At 41.9% G+C, this 21549-nt stretch overlaps 1 protein-coding gene across 1 annotated transcript in view; it reads right to left on the bottom strand.

The window, feature by feature from the left end:
• Positions 1–3743: 3743 nt before the first annotated feature.
• Positions 3744–21549, bottom strand: part of brf1a (BRF1 general transcription factor IIIB subunit a) — a 125071-nt gene continuing 107265 nt past the window's right edge. The window contains exons 17-19 of the mRNA XM_082517233.1: positions 19166–19217; positions 7331–7490; positions 3744–3888 (exon numbers count right to left, since the gene is read on the bottom strand). Of these exons, the coding sequence (XP_082373359.1) occupies positions 3851–3888; positions 7331–7490; positions 19166–19217 (250 nt within the window). The 3' untranslated portion in view covers positions 3744–3850. The remainder of the gene's footprint in view (positions 3889–7330; positions 7491–19165; positions 19218–21549) is intronic.

The raw sequence follows: 21549 nt of genomic DNA, 5'->3' as shown, positions 1-21549 counted from the left end.
CTCAACAGGTGATCTGGGAGATTTGTTTTTCTTTTAAGTGTCCTTTTTCACTGTCCCTCTATTTTTTCTTTTATCTTTCTTTCTCCCTTTCCTATCCCCCGGCCATGTCTGTTCCGTCTGTAACAATAAATAAAAAATAAAATAAATAATAAGGTTGATCAAATGGACCAATACAGCAAGGTTGTGATGATCCACTTGTTAAAGTAAATCCGTCGGGTATCTTTGCTGGCCTTCGGACATAAAGTCTGACGGCTAAAGAACCAAACGGGACAGGCCAAAAAAAACAGAAGGATTTGCTTGACAGCGATCATTGGACTTCCCAATACATGGAACAATGAGAAAGTCCAACTCAGTGAAGATCCAAGAAAGAAAACTATAGATTTACACAAGTTGGTAAAGTTTCTTTAGCCATTTCTGGAGAATGCAGATTCCAGAATCATCAGTTTAAACAACTGTACATAAGTAGAAGTTACAACTTTGCAAAGGTCTGGAAGAAGACCTAAACCATCACCCTTACATAAGAGGCTAATGAAGTTTTATTATCAGTCAAGCGAAAGATTGAGCTTTTAGCCACAATGACAAGGAGTGTTTCCAGGAAAGGTGAAGATTTCAAACCTAAGAAAACTGTACCGACTGATTCCGATGCTTCAACTTCACCTTAAATCAACAACTAGATGAATGAAACTTGGACACAAGTGTTCCAACAGGATCCAGTGATCCTGAACGCATATCAAAGCTGGTTTTGGAATGCTTAAGAAATGGCCTTCCCAAAGCCCTGACGTCAACCGTACTTTGAAATGATGTGGACTAAACAACCAATACAAATCTACCAATTCTGGTAAGAAGAGTGGTCAAATATTGATGGTAACAGAAGGTGCCCGGCCAAAGTGCAAGTGACCCTGTGTAGATTACAGAAAGCTGAAACAATTCTTGTTATTTAAAGTCATTAAAGATAAATGCTGGAAAAAAGGAATCATAAGAATCCCCAAATTCTCACGATGAGTGTATTTAAACATGTGACCACAACTGCATGTTAGCAAGGCTCCTCAAACACCAACAGACAGTAATGCCAGGCATATGGTCATCTGTTCGTTAACAATTAATTTTTTGTTGTAGTCTGGAACTTTTGAAAGTCACCAGGTCACCCAAAGGTAGCAAAACAGGGCTGTTTACCACCATTAAGTTCCTCAAGCAATAATCCCCTGTATGCACAGCTGTGTTTTTGAGGTTGCTGCGGGTTGGTGGGTGTTTCAGACGTTATCCAACAGAAAAACACCTCAACAGCATGTCTGCTGCATGCTGTTGCACAATGTTATGCAAACATGTCATTAAGATAGAAACTTTATACTGTTTTCAGGTCTGAACACGACCTGGGTTTTTACTCCAGCCACCTTTAGTTGTTGCTCTTTGTGGATCTGTCTGCCTTCAGGTTTGACTGCAGTGAGTTAAAGGCATGCATGCTGTATGTTTTGGGTCATTCATTTGAACAATGAAGCTCTCACTGTTTCTGAAGTTTAGAGATCACTTTATTCATAGCATCAATAAATACTGGAAATGAAAGCACGCAGATCAGTTATTCTATGTTTGGCAGATGATGTGGTGTACTGTGGATCATGAACTACTCCTTCATCACACGTTGGTGCAAGTTCATTTTGATTTCATCTGTCCAAAGAAGCTTGTTCCATCATTGCACAAGACTCTTTTAAAATGTATTTTCTAGCAGTCTTATCTTTCTGGAGATCAGATTTTTGCATCTTGAGGTAAGCCGTGTTTTGTGGACATTCAAAACATTTGCTTCACTTCAACTGTATGTACTGTATGCATATGTTCTCACAAACATTTATTAATTTCAACGCAAATTTTTGGATTATACCATAGAGTTTTATTTCCTAAGTTTGTCATGAAATAATGACAAAATTACAAACACATTTTTCCATGAACGTGTTCATCAAACATTAGTCCAGATACGTTTGAGCCTGTGAAAACCAGCTCTAATTTTAAGTGGTTAGTGAAATATTTTGTTCATTCCTTTAATTTAAAAGGCTGAAAGACAAATCCATTGTAGTGTAGAAAGGCAAAATGACAAAAATAATGACTGTATTATGGAGGGAACACAGTGGACTCAAAGAACATCTCAGGACAGAAACAGCAGATGCGATGTGGAGAAAGCATTTACATCGTCACTTGACATTTCTCAAAAACCAGACAAAAAAACAAAACAAAAAACATTTTTGGATCCATTTAGTGCATTTTTACTGCAGCAGTAAAGGTACACAACAGTAGGCAGATGTAACATGAAGACTCAGCAGCAGCAGCAATCAGTCAGGGTGAACCAGGATGCATCATTAAATACTGTTATGTGGATACAGTGAAAAGGCCACAGTCTGCTTCACTCATCATTTCAACACAAAATTCATTAAAAAAAACAAAACAAAAAAAACCAGACGTCACTCTGGCTGAACTCCCTTATTCATTTGGAAAATATAATCTTGCAGAAATACCTCTGTAGTCTGCAACAGGAATAAGGAATACAAGGAAAATCAGATGATACCATCTCATGCGTTAATTATAGATAACCAAATAAATCAATAAATAATTAAGACAAGTACAAACCAAATCGACAGCAAAATCAAAACAAATCCAAATATTGTATTCCTTTAACCAACTCCATTTTAAATTAAAATGACATCCTTACTCGCACATAACCCATAACCTAGCTCAAACATATTGAAGGCAACGTGTATGTAATACTGGGTTTAAGCAGACAGCACGCGTCTGTCTGCTAAATCGATAAGGCATTCAGAAAACCGATGTTAGCTTGGCAAATACTGATGATTGATCTCACGCTACCTGCTTGTTTTTCCAAGGATGCTATAGTTGAGAGGAAGTGACGCGCGGTCAAGTGTTAAGAATTCAAAGTGTAGCTTTAAGCAGACTAGGTTATGCAGTGATCCGTTTATTTTTGCTGTGTTATAACATCTGAGGGACTCATTTGTGAACATTCATCCATTCAACATCACCGCTGCTTTGGTATTTGCAGGTCAGGAGAAACACACTTTTCAAACTGGGCTCAGTTTAGGTAAAGTAGTTACAACTTTTTATAACAGGTCTACATTCACGACTGTTGTTCCAGCAGCATTTAAAGTTACCACCAAACACCTCAAGATTAACTCAGAGGTTTGATGCCCATATCCTGACAGGTAGAGTGGTTTTGGTAGGCCCTGGAAGTTAGTGGTTTAATGCTCTGACTGGTCTTTACAATGCATTCAAGCGTAGACTAGCTGTCCTTCTACTGCAGTTAATGTATCCACGAATCTGTTCACTGTACTATCAGCCGAACTGACTGAAGTCAAGGACGTCCAGTTTCACTGTCAGGCAAAACAAGCAAGCAAGTGTCTACCAGCTTACAAATCAGAAGAACCTTTTGACTTCATTGATTCATTTGATTCATTTACAAGTTGCTGCAGGTCCTCTGCTTTAGCCCAAATATCTAAGCCAGTTCTTACTGGAAGCACAACCCTTGATTGCGCAGTGTGAGCACTACAGTCTGCCAGTGTCCTGCACTGATAAATACATATGCACCACTCACTTCCACCTAACCATCTCTGGTAGCATTCAGTAAGTATGTCTTCCCAGGTCAGTCCAGCTGGGACACCAAATGGAATGAGGAGCTTAATTATTATTTATTCGCACACATTTATTCCTGATGGGAATTTCCCATTCAGCTCGCCATTACAGCTTCCACCATCTGTAGCTGCAGCCACTTAGTGTCCCGTAGTAAACATTTGATTCTTTTGGGAATTCAAAACTGTCCACACTAGTTGAGGATAGCAACCGAGAGGGACTGCCGCTAGAATCCATCGTCGTAATCTCCGTCACAGCCGTAATCTGGAGGGTGGGGGAGAAATAGAGGGTTTAGATACACTGAATGAAGAATGATGACTTGGTGTTGAAATCTGCGGTACGCACTCTGAAAATCACATAAAATGTGTCAGTGGAGACAAGTTGGTAAGATTTTAATGAAGACGTATAAAGGAACTTTATTTGGACCGTATATTTTGCATAACAACAGGGAATCCTTCCCTTCCTTTCTTATCCTAATGGCCTGGAGCCAAAATGGATTTCTGAGATGCAAGTAAATAAAATGTTCTCAGATCTCTGGGAAACTGCAGTCAGCTGGTGGTATCTCTAGTCAGAATGAAATGATTGAACTTCTGCAGCAGCCTCCGAGATGCATGCTCATCCATAAAGACTTCCTGGTGTGTGCCGAAACTCTGCGAACAGCCAAGTTTTAATTTCTTCTACTGCTAATGCTACTCTTCCAGTGTGATCCGGCAACACTGCTCTGGCAAAAATACAACTTTTATGACAGTTTGAACTTTAACACTGAGGTTGCAACCTCATTTTTTGTCCAACCCATACAGATTAGAGACATAAGTTTCAGCGTAAAAAGGTAAGTGGAAGTAAAAGATCAAGAAAAAGTTTGGTAACAAAAATTGCAGTTCCTCTAATGACCACTTGAGGCTGGCTCTAAAAGAAGGCATTCTCTAGTGACTTCTACATCAAAATGTAAAAATCAACATTAGGGCTGCTCAATTAATCGAATTTTAATCACGATTACGATCTGGGCTTTCAACGATCATTAAAAATGACTGAGCCGATTATTAGCCCCTCCCTCGTTTATCCGCGACACCTTAAAGGCCGGTCCGTGAAAATATTGTCGGGCATAAACCGGTCGTGGCGCAAAAAAGGGTGGAGACCGCTGATTAAGAGGACCCGAGGGAAGCTCGGAAAGCTAAGCAGGAGTTATTTGGAGAGGAGAGTGACTGCCGTTGGTTGAAAAGAGAGGTAAAAAAAAAACTTCAGTGGTGTTGCACACTATTTTATATTATTTTTTAAAGTCATTGTTAACCCTTTAAAGCCGGTCAGAGCAGCACGCTCCGTTTTGTGTAACTATTTTTAAATCCCTGTAGAACCGGAACCGCGTAAGCTAGCGCAATAATTTGTTTTGCATATGAAACCGGAGGAGTTGTACTTACATCTGATGCCATCAGCTTGTCCTCGGTCACGGTTTCCTTCCACAAAAAGCTTTGCAAAAATTGCATAAAAAGCGCTTGCAGGAACAAAAGCATAATATTCCAGAAACACGCTTCGCCGATCAGCTGTTCAAAACACTTCCCACCGTGAAACAGATGTCAGCGCGAACTATCACATGTCCGCCATTTCCTGTCCGAAACCGGAAGTGACGTCATTTTCGCAGAAATGTAGTTTTTTACTTGTAGGCCTTAAAAGCCTATGCTGGTCATGTTTGACTTTTCTGAATAGTTTCTGTGATGCTTAGAACTCGAATTGCACTGCTGGAAATAGTTTATTTTGATGCACCTGCTGTTTTCTTTGCAATTTGCATCATAGGATTGCTTTTTGTTTTTCCTGCAGTATATAAAAATTGCTGTATCTCCAAAATAAAACTATGAACACACTCAAAATAAATTTCCTGTTGTAAACTATTTTTTGCAACTTTTTTGTATTTAAAGTTTTGAGGGATAAACCTCTTAAATTTCTCCAAGTAATATATGTAAAAAAACAAACAAAAACTATTTTAAAATTTTTTTTGTAGTTTATTGCACTTTTTTGCAATTAATGTAGTTACTATGGACTTAATGCATACATATTATTAAAATATGGGCTATAACAGTTGTATAGCAACTTGAAATGCTCCCATAAATGGCACTACAACATGTAAAAAAATAATATAAGCTCTGGCGGACTTGGTTCTATAGTAGGTCTTAAAGGGTTAAATAAATATCGTCAAATAATCGAGATCTCAATTTCAGTGAAAATAATCGTGATTATCATTTTTGCCATAATCGAGCAGCCCTAATCAACATGTTTGAAGCCTGGAACAAAACCATTTTGGTTTCTGGTGTCATCTTCAGTGCATTCATTTGGCTCAACGTCCCCACGTTGAGCCCCCAGCCTCGTCCAGCTTCAGAGGCTGGACAAGGCTGACCCTGACCTTCTGGCCAAGAATAAACAAAGAGCCCCCCTACAGGAATCAATTAAACAGCTCAGGACTTTTTTTACTGCAGCAGAGTCAGACCTTAAAGTTTAACAGCCTGAGACATAAAGCGAAGAAATGTAATCTTACCGAGGGCTCATTAAAACGTGCCGGGAGTCCGAGCAGAAAGAGAGCCAAGACCCAGAGAGACAGATTCATTAAAAGAAAGAAAAAAACGATTCCAACTGTTTCACAGTCCAGACACATTTAGTCTTACTGAGAAGTGACAAAGCAGTCTGCCACTCAAAGTGTCAACTAGAGTCAAACGTTAAGATGAGAAATTGCACTGAGGAATTCTCACTTCCATCAGCGTTTCATCATTTCCCTCCATGTTTACAGAGCCGCCTGGCTCCTGACTTTAATTCGCTTTTTATCAGTTCAGTGTGATTTCTCATTAAGTTATTCTCAACAATTAACCAAAAACATTTTTAATGTGAAAGTTATTGTTAGCATAGATGCAGCAGAGCAAACTACACAAAGTGGTTAGAGGCATGCATCTTTATTGTGACGATGTGTTGACTTAAAGCTAAAAAGCTGCAAAAAGTTACTCAGACGTAGTAAATGGAGACAACAGTAACTGAGTCATTTACTCAGACAATAGTTTTATGTGATTATAATCACTATTTCATGCCTGTGAGGTAACCAGACCTCCTTACTCCAGCCACCTGGGGTCTCCTCCCGGCTGGACGTGCCTGAAACACTTCCTCTAGGAAGCATCCAGGAGGCCCAAAGCACCTTAAATGCCTGATTTGATGCAGAGGAGTGCCAGCTCTACTCTGAGACCCTCTCGAGTGACCAAGCTCCTCCACCTATTGTTAAGGCCGAACCCCGACGGCCCGTGGGGAAAGCTCATTTCTGCCCTTTGTATTGACGATCTCATCATTCTGTCACTACCCAGCTCAGGCTATCGCCGAGGTTTTTCACTCACACCGCTTTACCTCAAAGTCCAGCAACAGCCTGTAAATCTCCGGCTCCCTTCTTCTGTCACTTGTGAATAAAACCCAGAGATACCTGAGCTCCTTAACATACTCAACGAACATATACTTAGACAAAAGCGATGTGGTACAGCATGGATTTGCTTTCATCAAGAAGCCAAATGAAATCATACTAATGCTCAAAAGATGAAACTGTTCAACCAGAAAGGTGTGCATGAAAATAAAATGTAGTTGGATTTGTTACTTTTGGATATTAAATAGGTTGTTTATGCAGAAAGCTGTAGCCTCAGTCAGCCTACACATTTCAGTCAGAAGATAGCAGACAGGTTAAACCCACCATTGCTGCCCAGCATCTCCAAGGCACTGACACAAGTCTCGTCCTCCTCATCCTCTTCCTCATCACCGGGGACGTCGTCATACACAACTGGCCCGCTCTCCACCACCACCCCGCTGGCAGGGGCTTCAACGGGCAGCGGCAGGGGGTTGGAGCTGCCGATCTGTACAAACAGGAAATATTGTTGCTTGTGAGCAGACATGCATCGTTGAGTATTTTTAATATTTTCCTCGGCAGGACACAAGTTCGCCCTCGGGAAATCTAAGCCAGATCTGATCTCGTATGCCCCACTTCCTTTAAAATGAAAAAATAACAAACAGCGTAGTATCTGTGATGGTGTGGAGCTGTAGGGCAGGTGGAGGGTACGCGCCGTGGTGAGAGGTTTCATTTGCCGCACTTCTCCACATATGACTAAATACAGCATCGGAGCGCGACCACAACCTTATCTTACAACAAGTTATTACCTCATTTTAGATTCTGCCTTTCTTTTTTTTTTTTAAATCTGCATAGTCTACACTGCACTCGGTATCATATGAAAGGATGAGAAATTAATCAGAGCCTCGGGGTAAAAACACCCTTCAAAGTTCATAAAAAAACAGAAGCCTGTGAAATTAAAAGTGAAGGGCTAAGGGTGAGCATGAGGGACAAAAATGTAATTAGAGTGCCCTTTCTTTTTTTTCACTGCTTTTCACATTGTCTGGGTTGAGCTGTCACATGTTTTGTGCATAGATGTGATAAATTCTCCTCGAGGGCAACTGCAGGTGACTCTGAACCGGCGGAGTCTTTCCAGTCGCACGCTGGGAGACAAAAACAGAGTTGTTTTTGATCAGAAATCAACCCACCTGAAACTGCAGGAAATGTAGGCAGCGTGACGGCAGCAGCAGGAGAAAGTAAACAAGTGGTATAGGTGGAAAAAAAAAGGACTCGGTGGAAGGAAAGGACTCTGAGGGGACCATTTTCCAGGTGTGGAATCGATGATGAAACAAATGTCAGCAGTACAAATGTAGAGCTGTCTGCCTTCATGACCCATCAAGCAACCCCACTCAAAAAAAGGAAAACAAATCAAACCAGAGATTAAATATGTATAAACTGTAAACTGCACTCAGCACTCCCTGACAGCAGCAGTCTCCTCCAGCAGAACAAACACTACTCAAGGTTAACCCAAGTAACACTGGGAAAAAGCCACCAGATCCTACTTCCAAGCATTCGTGGAATGCTCTAGAATAGTGGTGTCAAACCTAAGGTCTGTGGGCCAAAATTGCCCCTAAAAGGGTTCCAATATGGCCCACTGGATGTCTTTGAACAATGTGAAAGTGGGCACATTTTGGACTTCTAAGTTTGTTGTCATGTAAAATGAATTTGACATTCCTGCTCAAGATCAAGTCCCCACCTCTCAATGCAAAGGAGCCATTCTGCTGCCAACATTGTCCTGCTATACTGGGATGCAGACACGCCCAGAGGTATGACAGGGAGCTGCACAGTGTTAGGCAGGTAATGGTTGATCAGTGCATTTATGGAGAATGGCTGTTATTGATTTTTGCTTTTTGTGCATGAGGCAAGAGTTAAAAAACAACTTTTTAAGCTTCCTGTTGTAGCTGGATAAGCAGAACTGCAGTTTATGGTGGCTTTTCAAGCTTCAACAAGCAGCACTTGCAAACAGATGAAACTCAAGCAAAACCAACCAAACTGAAAACAAAGCTGCAGCATTTAGGAAAATAAGAAAAGTTACGAGCAGAAAACACAACTGGATATTAAAACGTGCTGACCACGGTCCAGCAGGGGAACCTCTGCTTCGTCCATCCATACCTAATAAGCCACCAACCACTGGAAGTTAAGTGATGACTTGGTCCAGATGTTTGGTATACAGCTTCATGTCGCTGATGTCAGTGTGTCAAAATGACCCTACGGTAGTAGAAACAAATTAAACTCCGGTACACATACTACGCTCCGTGTCGATATATTCAACCCTGTAAGACAAAGAAAATTTCCCCTTGGAAAACACTGGAGTACCTCCAGTCTCATTCTGAACAATCACATCTTCACTCCAATCTGAGTTTTATTTATTTTGCTTAGTGATGAAAAGTACAGATATCAAACAGACTATTGCACCAGGGAGGCCAGATGTGCATGGGTATTATATTTTTTTCTGCTTTCCAGCCTGCCATAACCTAGACAATAATACAACGTCTAAACTCAAGTCTCACTTTTTTGCTGCAAATGTCTTTAAAATAAAAAAAATGTTGTTTAGAGGGAACTCATGCAGTTGTATAACTGCAGCTACAAGGGAACCTACACATTATTGCCTTCCTTTGAGCCAGGGCTAATTATAAAGCTGGAGCAGAGGCCGGTGGAGGGTCCACAGTGTGACGGAGAGATATTTCTTTTCTCCTCGGCTAAAACCTGTAGGAGTTCCTGCTGGGCCTTTCATTCCTGCCTTCTTTCTCCCCCTTCAATTTTCATTTCCTCCTCCATCCTTCCTTGCTTTCCTCCCACCTTTCTTTTATTTCACATCTCGTCTGTTTTGCTTCATTTAAAATAATAATAATAATTCTACCCACATCCTTTCTCGCTTTTTCCATCTCTCCGATTGTTCCTTTATGCACTGCTTCTTCTCTTGGCTTAGACTTGTGCTTTTTCCATCCTCAGATTTGGATAAATACCAAATGATTGTACAATAAATTAAAAAATAAATAAATCCAGTGCAAAAACATTCTGCTATCCCTTCCTTTCCCTTCTCTGCTTCTCTTTTGTTTCCTCTTATTCCTCACAGTGGAAACCAGCTGGCTTTAACCTCACCAGCTCATTAGCTGCCGCTGAACAGCAGTCATAATGTGGGGGAAATAAAAAAATAATTAAAAAGAAAACATAACGACATAAAAACGGTGCTCCAGACTAATTAGGAGGTGAGAGCTGTTAAATGGGTCAGGATGAGAGGAGAGGAAGCTGTGACGAGGGACAGACACTTTGTGTTGGTGTGAACTATTCAGCACTGCTGCTCATAATTACACAGAGATAATGTTCCACTACAAATATCATGTTGCATGTTCAAAGCAAGCTCTCCAGCGGTCGAATATCTACTATTTTAGCTTACTTTAAGCTTCAGCCCTCTAACAAGGGAATTGGTTGTTAGGAGCGAGAAAGCAACCGGGGAATACGAGCGCTCAGAAGGTTTTATTGGTGTGAAGATGTAGACATCTGATAGCCTGGAGTTACTCATGCACAAGACAGCAGGAAAAAAAAGAGTTAAAGGGAACAAACCACAGTGTGGAATAAGAGTTTTGGATAATGCCAGCCACTACATCTACATCCCCGTTTCCAAAATAGTAGCAAAGCTTTCTAAAAAGTAACTAAAAATTAATTCCATGACTTGCAAATTCTGTAACTGAATTTAATCAAGTTGCAGACATTTAGTCAGAGCTATTTAATTATTTTTAGAAAAATGGACACATTTCAAAGTTGGGCCGGGACCACAAAGAAAGAAAGAGAAGGAAAAAGCTGTGCAATGCTGAGAACAGATGGAGAAAACATGGAACATCTTACGAATAATTCCACCAATTAGTAACATGCTTGAATTTAAAAAGAGCGTTTGAGACACGCTCAGTTGTTCTGAAGTAAAGAAGGGCAGGAGTTTACCGCTCCTTGATGAACTGCATGTGCAGATTCTTCAGATTATTATTGTACAATCAATTTGCAGATTTCATCATTAACAGATTCCAAGATTCTAGAGAAATTCATGTATGCAAGGGACAAAACAAAAAAACATTCCTTGGTCCAGCCATGGACAATGGATACAATCATGACTTTGTAGTGGAAATCACTTCATGTGTGGAGTGGACTGAGGTCTATAAAAATGTGAAACTTTTAACGATACTTAGTTCAAAAGTTACCTCGTATTAATGCTTGTTTTTGTGTAAAGGTGCATTAGTGCACATGGCATGGAGAATGTGTAACACTACACTGATCAGGCCTAACATTATGACCAGCTGCCTAATAATGTGTTGGTCCTGGTCTGCAGCTATGCAGCCCCACATACAACAAACTGCAATCCACTCTGTATTCTGACGACTTCCTGTCACTACCAGCATTAACGTTATTGGTAATTTGAGCTACAGTGGCTCATCAGCTGGATCGGATCACACAGCAAGATCCTACAAACAATCAGTCGCTCAACAATCAAAACTTTATAATTGTTTGTTAGACTGAGAGTATCCAGGTTAATGACATTTAATAGACCACTTAAATTTGTTTGCATTATTAGCATCCATGTGTGAATTAGTGTGGATGGGTAAAGGAAGGGTAAATGGACGGATACTTTTATAGTCCTATTTACTCTAACTGAGCACTTAAAGCTCTTTTTACTACAAGTCTCATTCACCCAATCAAATTGGGGTTCACTATCATGCCCAACGATACTTCAACACACAGACTGAAGTAACCATTGATCTTCTCATTGGTAGACAGCTCGCTCTGAGCCACAACCATGCCGATCAAGCAGAGGTTTTGCATATTTTCATCTTTCTGCATCAATTTTATCACAGTAAAGGTGTTTTCCTGGGGTGAGGGAGCAGGTCGCTGTGTTTCTGCAGGATGAGCTAAAATTGGTGCACATCATGAACTTTATCGCTGTCCGGAAAGCTTCATTGAGAATACTTCAAATACATTCGGCCATCACTTGCCAAAATTATTGCTTGCATAAGCAGGCTATATCTGCAACACCAGCGAGGCTGTGCACAGCTCAAAGCCCTTCCTCCTGTGACCTCATCACCCTTTTGAGATTTCTAAGCTTCTTTGAAAATCCCCACATCTCTTAACTGCGCTGCCTTCTGCCTCCTCCAGCCTGATGCTCAGCCTAAACATGAGTAGACAAATAGGGGAAAGGGCAGAGAAGAACAGCTGCGCCAGTTTCAAGTTCTCTGTAGTAAACTGATCATTTCCTCCCTCGACTGGCTTTAAAAAAAGGAAAAACTGTACAGACTAATTGCTGGGTCGCTGGAGAGGGTGATGGAAATTGGTTACTGTAAGGCAACGAACAGAAACAGAACAGGTTGGCAAGTAGAGCTCAAAGAACACATCGCTTTTCAATCTGGCCCTGTTGCTGGAATCAAATGCCAACATTACATAACATGAGCTGCGAGCTATGAGCAGCCGCAGCCAATGGCGACGGCCGTTTGCTTCCAGTTCCCAAGGGAAGGTGAGGGGGGGTTGCTAAGTAACAAGCCTTGTTGACCCAGCCCCTTGTGGCAATGTTTTCTTCCTAGCTGACAGAGCCTGAGCTCCCTGAGCTACTCTATTCAGGGCTGCCAGCAGCACATGATGGCGAGGGAGACAAAGGCTGTGAGGAGGAGAGGAGAGGGGGGAGACGAAGGGATTGGAAGGAATGTGGAGGAAAGAGAGGAAATATGAAAAGAAGAGCGATGGGAAAAAAGAGGACAGCAGCAGAGTGAGGCAATAACGGGAAGAGATGAGGAAAGAGAAAGCAGGCAGAGATTTGCAGGACTTGGGGGGGAAAAGAAAAGTTGGGAGATTTTAAAAAGCAGATGATTCGCTGGCATGTTTTTCACCAAGTTTTAACGGCAACTTACAGTTTCAGTGATATCGTTAATTCCCCTCAACTTAGTTGTTTTTAACATCATTAACACCACAAGAGCCACAAATATGACAAATTCACTCAAAAGCTTTTTGGGTTGTTTTTTTCCCCACATTAAATAACTTCACTTTATTTCTATAAAGTCTTCAAATATGGGACACAAACCAGCATGCACTCTCTCAACAGCATGTGTGACTGTGTTTACTGCTGGTTTCTTAACAGAAGTGTTTTATTTAACATCAATCTCAATAACATGTTTGCTAAATAATCTTAAAAGTTGGACAAAAATAATAATAGTGTTTCTTTTTTTTCAGCCAAAAATATTACAGAGCTTTTTATACAGTTACAAGTATTTGACCCCCTGCTGAATTTATAAGTTTGCTCACTTCCAAACAAATGAACAGTTTCTAGCTTTGATTGTAGTTTTATGTTAATGGACACAGAATATCAACCAAAAAATAAATTAAAAAATACAAAGCACACATTACATAAAAGTTACAAAGTGATTTGCGTGACTTTGAGTGAAATACGTGAATACCAGGAAGAATTCTGACACTACCATGTGACGACTACCATCTATCAATTAATGCAACGAGCAACGAGCTGAGATCAGGAGTACCTGATCTCAGCTCGTTGCATGTATAAAGCACACTTGTCCAAAGAAACAGTTTATCCATCCCAGTTCCATCCCAAAAGGACGTCAGGGACAAGATCGTCGGCCTGCACGATGCCTGAACGGCATGGAAATGGAAGAAATATAAAAATGACCATCAGCCCCCCTCGCTCTGGAGCTCCATGCATGATCTTGATGTGAGGATGATCATGAGAAAGGTGGTGGATCAGCACAGAACTACACGGTTGGAGCTTGTTAATGACCTGAAGGCAGTTGGGACCACAGTCACTAAGAACACCACTGGTAACACACACTGCTAAGTGTACAGGATGGCTGCACCGCATAGATTGGCCAAGGCGCGGGGCCACGTACCATAAAGTCTTGAACGAGAGCCACCTTCCCTCAGCCAGAACACTGAAGATGGGTCATGGACGGGTCTTCCAGCATGACGATGACCCAAAATATAATGCAAAGGCAAAAAAGAAGTGGCTAAAGAAGCACATTAAGGTTATGGAGTGGCCTAGCATGTCTCCAGACTCGGTACTATACAGTGGGGCAAAAAAGTATTTAGTCAGCCACCGATTGTGCAAGTTCCCCCACCTAAAATGATGACAGAGGTCAGTAATTTGCACCAGAGGTACACTTCAACTGTGAGAGACAGAATGTGAAAAAAAAAATCCATGAATCCACATGGTAGGATTTGTAAAGAATTTATTCGAAAATTAGGGTGGAAAATAAGTATTTGGTCACCTCAAACAAGGAAAATCTCTGGCTCTCACAGACCTGTAACGTCTTCTGTAAGAAGCTTTTCTGTCCCCCACTCGTTACCTGTATGAATGGCACCTGTTTGAACTCATCATCTGTATAAAAGACACCTGTCCACAGCCTCAAACAGTCAGACTCCAAACTCCGCCATGGCCAAGACCAAAGAGCTTTCGAAGGACACCAGGAAAAGTATTGTAGACCTGCACCAGACTGGGAAGAGTGAATCTACAATAGGCAAGCAGCTTGGTGTGAAAAAATCAACTGTGGGAGCAATCATCAGAAAATGGAAGACATACAAGACCACTGATAATCTCCCTCGATCTGGGGCTCCACGCAAGATCTCATCCCGTGGGGTCAAAATGATCATGAGAACGGTGAGCAAAGATCCCAGAACCACACGGGGGGACCTGGTGAATGACCTGCAGAGAGCTGGGACCAAAGTAACAAAGGTCACCATCAGTAACACACTACAACGGCAGGGAATCAAATCCCGCAGTGCCAGACGTGTTCCGCTGCTGAAGCCAGTGCATGTCCAGGCCCGTCTGAAGTTTGCCAGAGAGCACATGGATGATACAGCAGAGGATTGGGAGAATGTCATGTGGTCAGATGAAACCAAAGTAGAACTTTTTGGTATAAACTCAACTCGTCGTGTTTGGAGGAAGAAGAATACTGAGTTGCATCCCAAGAACACCATACCTACTGTGAAGCATGGGGGTGGAAACATCATGCTATGGGGCTGTTTTTCTGCCAAGGGGACAGGACGACTGATCCGTGTTAAGGACAGAATGAATGGGGCCATGTATCGTGAGATTTTGAGCCAAAACCTCCTTCCATCAGTGAGAACTTTGAAGATGAAACGAGGCTGGGTCTTCCAACATGACAATGATCCAAAACACACCGCCCGGGCAACAAAGGAGTGGCTCCGTAAGAAGCATTTGAAAGTCCTGGAGTGGCCTAGCCAGTCTCCAGACCTCAACCCCATAGAAAATCTGTGGCGGGAGTTGAAAGTCCGTGTTGCTCGGCGACAGCCCCAAAACATCACTGCTCTCGAGAAGATCTGCATGGAGGAATGGGCCAAAATACCAGCTACTGTGTGTGCAAACCTGGTAAAGACCTATAGTAAACATTTGACCTCTGTTATTGCCAACAAAGGTTATGTTACAAAGTATTGAGTTGTATTTTTGTTATTGACCAAATACTTATTTTCCACCTTGATTTACGAATAAATTCTTTACAAATCCTACCATGTGGATTCATGGATTTTTTTCACATTCTGTCTCTCACAGTTGAAGTGTACCTCTGGTGCAAATTACTGACCTCTGTCATCATTTTAGGTGGGGGAACTTGCACAATCGGTGGCTGACTAAATACTTTTTTGCCCCACTGTAGATAATCTGTGGAGGGAGCTGAAACTTTGATGTGGCTAGCAGCAGCCAAGAAGCTTAAAGGACAGAGTTTCAGTAAAGAGGAGACAACCAAAATCTCTCCTGAGATGTTTGCAAACCTGGTGATCAACAACAAGAAAGCTCCTACCGCTGTGCTTGCAAACAAGGGTTTCTCCAACAAGTACCAAGTCAGTTCCTATGAGCTCATTAACTCACTACTTAAATTCTGATGTGGGTCAGTCTTTGGTGTTAAATCCCAACAACACTGTGGATCTTCTAACCCGGGATATTCCTCGGCAATTACCAATCATCAACAGTTCTGCTACTCACAGGCCACAGCAAGGAGTGAGGAGATGGAACTGCCAGGAGCCGAGACGCGCTGCTCTAAAACCAGGTATTTTCTAATGGAGGAGCTCACATTTTATACTTATGATTCCACTGACAGAATTTCTCATCCACATAAATCCTGTAAATGGTCCGACTGTCAGTCAGCTGATCTCAACTATAAAAAAAAAAAAAAACTGACATTTTTACTTCCCAAACCCTGCACGTCAAGTCAAACTCCTGCTGCTTCTCTACAGAGTGGTTAAAAAAGAGAAACACGGAAAAAGCTGTGAAAAGAGAGAAATAAATTATATAAGAAATGAGAATGACAAGGGATTAAAAGACTGTTAGGGAAGTGTAAAATGAGATATGGAAAAAAGTAAGGAAGAAGAAGTCAAGAAAGCTACATTTAAGACTTTGAAACTAGTAACACTACCCTCGACTGAAATGAAGTCCAATTTAAATCAAATTAAAAATCAAAGCAGAAGAGACTGCCCCATTTCTGAATGGAAAGCTATGAAGCTATAAATGGTCAGAACGAGGACATTTGGAAACTAACTGTTCAAAGCCAAGAAGTCTAACTAGGTTTAGTAAAGGAGATAAGACACATTAGCGAAAGTAAACTCCTTCTGTGTGGACTGATTGGAAACTGGCCAACAAAAGCCTACTGTATCACTGCAGTGTGATAAAAAAAAAACCAAAAAAAAAAAAACCCTGAAGCTGCTGTTTAAGACATTTTTATGTTCAAGTTTAAGGCTATATTTATTTTAAGAGTCTGTCAAAAAATTTTTTTAGAAGCAGTCAATGCCCGGGAGAAAGAAAGAGTGAAGGAGGAGTAATATAGCAAGGCCAAACAAAGACACAGAGCGGTTCACCTCTCACACGGCCCGAGAGGAGATTTATTTATTGCTGCCTGCTCTGCAGAAATCAGCAATCAGCTTTTATTGGCTGAGCAGGAGAGCTTGACACAGACTTACAATAAGTCTGCTACAGTCAAAGGTTCATGGTAGTTTGGTTATTGTCAAACAAACATAAAAAGACCAAAATCAACAATAAATGTATCCAACCAACAACAACTGCGTGGCTATGTGAAGCCTAATTTATATCACTCCTCTGATTAATTCAGGCTCTCTGCAGATTTACATCGTATTCTGTGTCACAGTGCATCTGCATCTTAATATGCACTGCTCAAACAAAAGCCAAAAAGAACAAGAACCAGATATCTATACTGATATGAACCGGGTAATGTGTTAGGAACACAAGGACGCCATGTCGTTTGATGGAAATGAAAACGATAAACCCACAGAGGACTGATTTCAAAATAAACTAGTCAAGCTAGTCCATTTTGACGATATAGTACTCGATATTCTGCTTGGCTCCCACATGCTTGTATGCATGGCTGACAACATCGGGGCATCCTCCTAATGACATGATGAGTCCAGAGCATCACTGAGCTCCTGGACACTCTGAGGGGTAACCTGGCAGCATCGGATGGAGCAAAACATAATGTCTATTGGGTTGAGTTGCGTTTCTATTGGTCAGGTGACTACCTAATGGCAGTCAGGGTTCTGTTGCCTAGTTTATAGAGGTTATGTGCCCCCTTAGCTATGGCTTCTTCAGACCCCTTCACATGTCTGTCACATGTTTAGGGTGAACTTGCTGTCACCTGTTAAAGAACAGATGGTAGACCTGCCAGTTCTGGTATTCTATGGCAAATGCAAATCAGGCACCGCGGTGCTGAGCAGTGAGCACAGGGCCAACTAGAGCAGGGGTCTCCAACTCAGTCCTTGAGCGCTACGGTCCTACAGCTTTTAGATGCACCCCCACTCCAACACAGCTGAATCAAATGAAAAGCATCTCTCGAGGACTGGAGTTGGAGACCCCTGCACTAGAGGTTGTACCGCTGGGCCCTCAGGCCACCTTCATGAAGTCTGTTCCCGATTGTTTGGTCAGAGACACTCACACCAGTGACCTGCTAGAGGTACTTTTGTAGCTCCCAGTGCTGATGCAAGCTGCTGATGGGTTAAAGGCCTTCTATGGCCCTGTCCAGCTGTCCTAGAGTAACTGCCTGTCTCCTGGCATCTAAGCCATGCTCTTCAGACTGTTCTGGGAGACAGAGTAAAACTTCTGAAAATGTCACTTATTAATGTGCCGTCATGGAGAAGTTGGACTACCTGTGGAACCTCTGTAGGGTCCAGGTATTGTCTAATGTTACCAGATGTTACCAGCAGTGGCACTGACTCGAGCCAAATGCAAAACAAGTGAAAACAGTCAGAAAAGATCAGGAAGGGAAAATGTCAGTGGCCTCCACCCTTAAAACCATTCCTGTTTCGGGTTTGTCTCTTCGTTGCTCCTCTAGTGCACCTGCTGTTAATGTCATTAAAACTAAAGCAGTTAAAACCAATCAACAACCCCCTCTGCTACTTAAATGACCAGATTTTTTCACCCTCACAAGCTATGGTGATCACCTTGAATACACAAATAAGGACCAGACCTTCTGCTTCACTGAGGTTAGTGACACATTTATAAATAATCACTTATCATTATATGTAATAGGAAATTCAATTGAGAAACCAATTATGACAAACCATGTGAAAGAAGCAGGATAAATCCAGGTACTTTCTCATTCTACATCACAAATTCAATTTGTTATAAAGCTTTCCTGCTCACTGATTTGCAGCATCACCCACAGTGCAGTACAACTCAGAGGTATTCATTTGGCAGCAGTGGTTGTCGTCCCCCCCCACCCTGTGAAAAAATGTTAAAAATTGCTCAATGTTAAGTTGCAAGCCTTATTATTGCCTAACCCGCTTCCCTGTTGGTTCACATAGACTTCACAGGAAAAGCCTTTTTTTATGAAGTAAAGCAGTGATGACAAGACTGGACCATCAATCTGGTTACTTTATCACTTTCACTGTAAGGAATATCAAGGCTGCTCTTCCCCTTGAAAATACTCTTATTCACACAGCACAGTCAAAATACAGTGAAGCAAAGGAAGACTGAACCTGAGTGAGTGTGTTAAAGTAAACGTGAGAAGTTAACCGACTGATCGACATGGTGACTGAGGTGTCGTGCATTTTAGGAGCAGCGGGGCAGCGAGTGTTGTAGTGCACAAGAGTGTCGGAGAGGAAGAGCAGATGCAGTGAAGATGAATGGAAGCTTACCTGCTCCGTGGCCAGCTTTTTGTTGGGCTGTCCGCTGATGAATGGCTGTAGCCTGCAACACAGACAGCAACATCATCACACTTAGCCTTCTTTATTTTCTTTAGCTCATTTGTTTTATTACTGTTTAACATAAGTCCTACTAATCATAGTGAGGCAGAGGAGCTAGCTTGTATTTGACACATTGCTAACATCAAACTCAAACATGAAACATTTTCTATGTATTCTAGGTTCTTTTGTGAATAAAATCGGGTTAATGATATTTGCGGTTTCACAGCATCCCAGCTTCTTTTGGAACTGGGTTGTAAACGTGCTTCTTAAGTGGAATCATTGACTCTATCTCCTTGGTGTTGTAACTAGATTATTTGATGTTATATGGCACCCCATAAACAGCAGCTTCCACAACAACCAAACCAACCAACACATCTGGACTTCGTTCACACAGTCTGTGTGTGCAACCAGCAATATTCATCAGTACTGGACAAACACTGTCCCTGTAGGTCTTTACCTTACGATATAAAGTGCCTTAAGGTGACTGTTGTTGCGATTTAGTGCTTTATAAATAAAACTGAAATGAACTGAACAGCACAGCAGTCCTACAGTGAAGCAAACACATTGCCTACAAAGGTTACAGACTAATGGGCTCCCCTTTGTTTTAACAGTGCTGAACAGCAAACACTGAAATGACATAAAATACTTAAAATTAACCTTGATTTTTAACAGCGGCTGGGCTTTATGACCTTGAAGTTGCACGACTGTAGAAAATGAGTTCCATTACTCAAACTGAAGCACAATCTGAAATGCCAGTGAGTCTACAAGAGGATTAAATGTGCGGATTTTATGAACCCCTAAAAGCCTGAAAGTAAGATATTCATTATTTTTCCAGACATTAGAAGATAATAAAATCTTCTATTCTGAGGCCAGTTCAGATTACATTTCACTGTTAACCTCAGCAGCGAGGACACCGCCTGCCTGCTTCTGCTCAGCTTCGTTTCTTTCTTCCACCGCATTCGTGTCCTCTCTCTTTGTCCCTGATTGGCTAACAGATTCACATACCCGTTTATCTTCAGTAAGCTCATGTTAGCAAGGTGTTACCTAAACATACCCAGTATAGTAACATTTTCCCACAAGTACAAGCTAGTGGTGAAGGGATTCGGTGTTGTTGTTGACATTTTACAGTTTAAGCCAATGTGCTGGAGAGCATGTAAAAGCACACTGCTAGCATGACTAATAATAAAGGACCTCCTTTGTGCTCCACTAAATAATCAGGACTTTTACAGTCAATTTAAGCAGAACAGGAACAAGGGAAATCGAGCTATCACAGCAGCCTTCTGGGGATGAAATAATGGCTGATATAATCATTAATAAAAATTGTAATGACAATAGCTCCTGCTGATACCAGTTCCTGCTCATTGTTGCCATTTGGACAGATGGGACAGCAGAACATTGCTGTATGTCGGATGGCTCTTTGCAACCACTCTTACAGAAAAAAAAGCACATTTTATTTGTACTTGACGCTGATGCAGCATTTAACTCTTGACACAACACAGGTAGAGCATTGTATTATCTTAGTGCAGCTGGTCTCTGTTGGCTTCAGGGCGACTAGCTCACATTTCTAGGCAACTGCGATAAAAAAAAGGAAAAGAAAAAAAAAAAATGGTGTGAATGAGAAATGAGCCCAAACTGTGAGTGACAGGCAGAGCGACTGTCTGTCTCTGTGAGTGCAATCTCTTCCTAGACAGTCGCGGAGATAATCAGCAATGAACGCACCACTGGCAGTAATTCCTAAGCAGCCGTCCCACCACCCCACTGGCTGGAATTAGCATTGTTCCCGAGGCTCCCCACCCCCATTTTCTGCCCACCCGGCCCGGCGCTGAGCTCTCCCTAGAGGCTTACAGTAAAGTGCTCAAATCTCACTGATAAGACGCAGAGCGCGAGTGAGCTTTTAATTAATCTGCTTTAACCGGGGGGAAAGGGGAGGAGGGGTAAAAGTGAATGTGGCATCTTCACCCCCCAACATCATCATTCCCCCCACCTCCTCCTTTCTCAAAGCTCATTATAAAATCCCAGCCAGGCCGGCGAAATGCTCCCCGCTGAGAGAACTATTTAGGGCCCCGTATATGTGCTAGACAAGACTGGCTCCCATGAGCCCTGACCTGGACACTGTGGAAAGAGGGAGGGACGGTGGAACCATGAGAGGAAGTGATGTCGTTAGGCAACAGGCAGTGGAAGGGGGCAAAAGGGTGAGAAGAAGAAGAAGGGATAGAGGGCAAAACAGCACGGGAGCGAATGAGGAAAAAGATTGGGTGAGGGCATGGTGAGGCATGGAGGGGGAACGCGGGGGAAGCCTGAAGAGAAGGAAGGTGCTTGGATTAAGAGAACAAAGG

Source organism: Aulonocara stuartgranti (assembly GCF_965226115.1).
Source record: "Aulonocara stuartgranti genome assembly, chromosome: 19".
Taxonomy (NCBI): Eukaryota; Metazoa; Chordata; class Actinopteri; order Cichliformes; family Cichlidae; genus Aulonocara; species Aulonocara stuartgranti.
The sequence above is the reverse complement of the archived record's forward strand: the minus strand, read 5'-3'. Positions and strand labels throughout refer to the sequence as shown.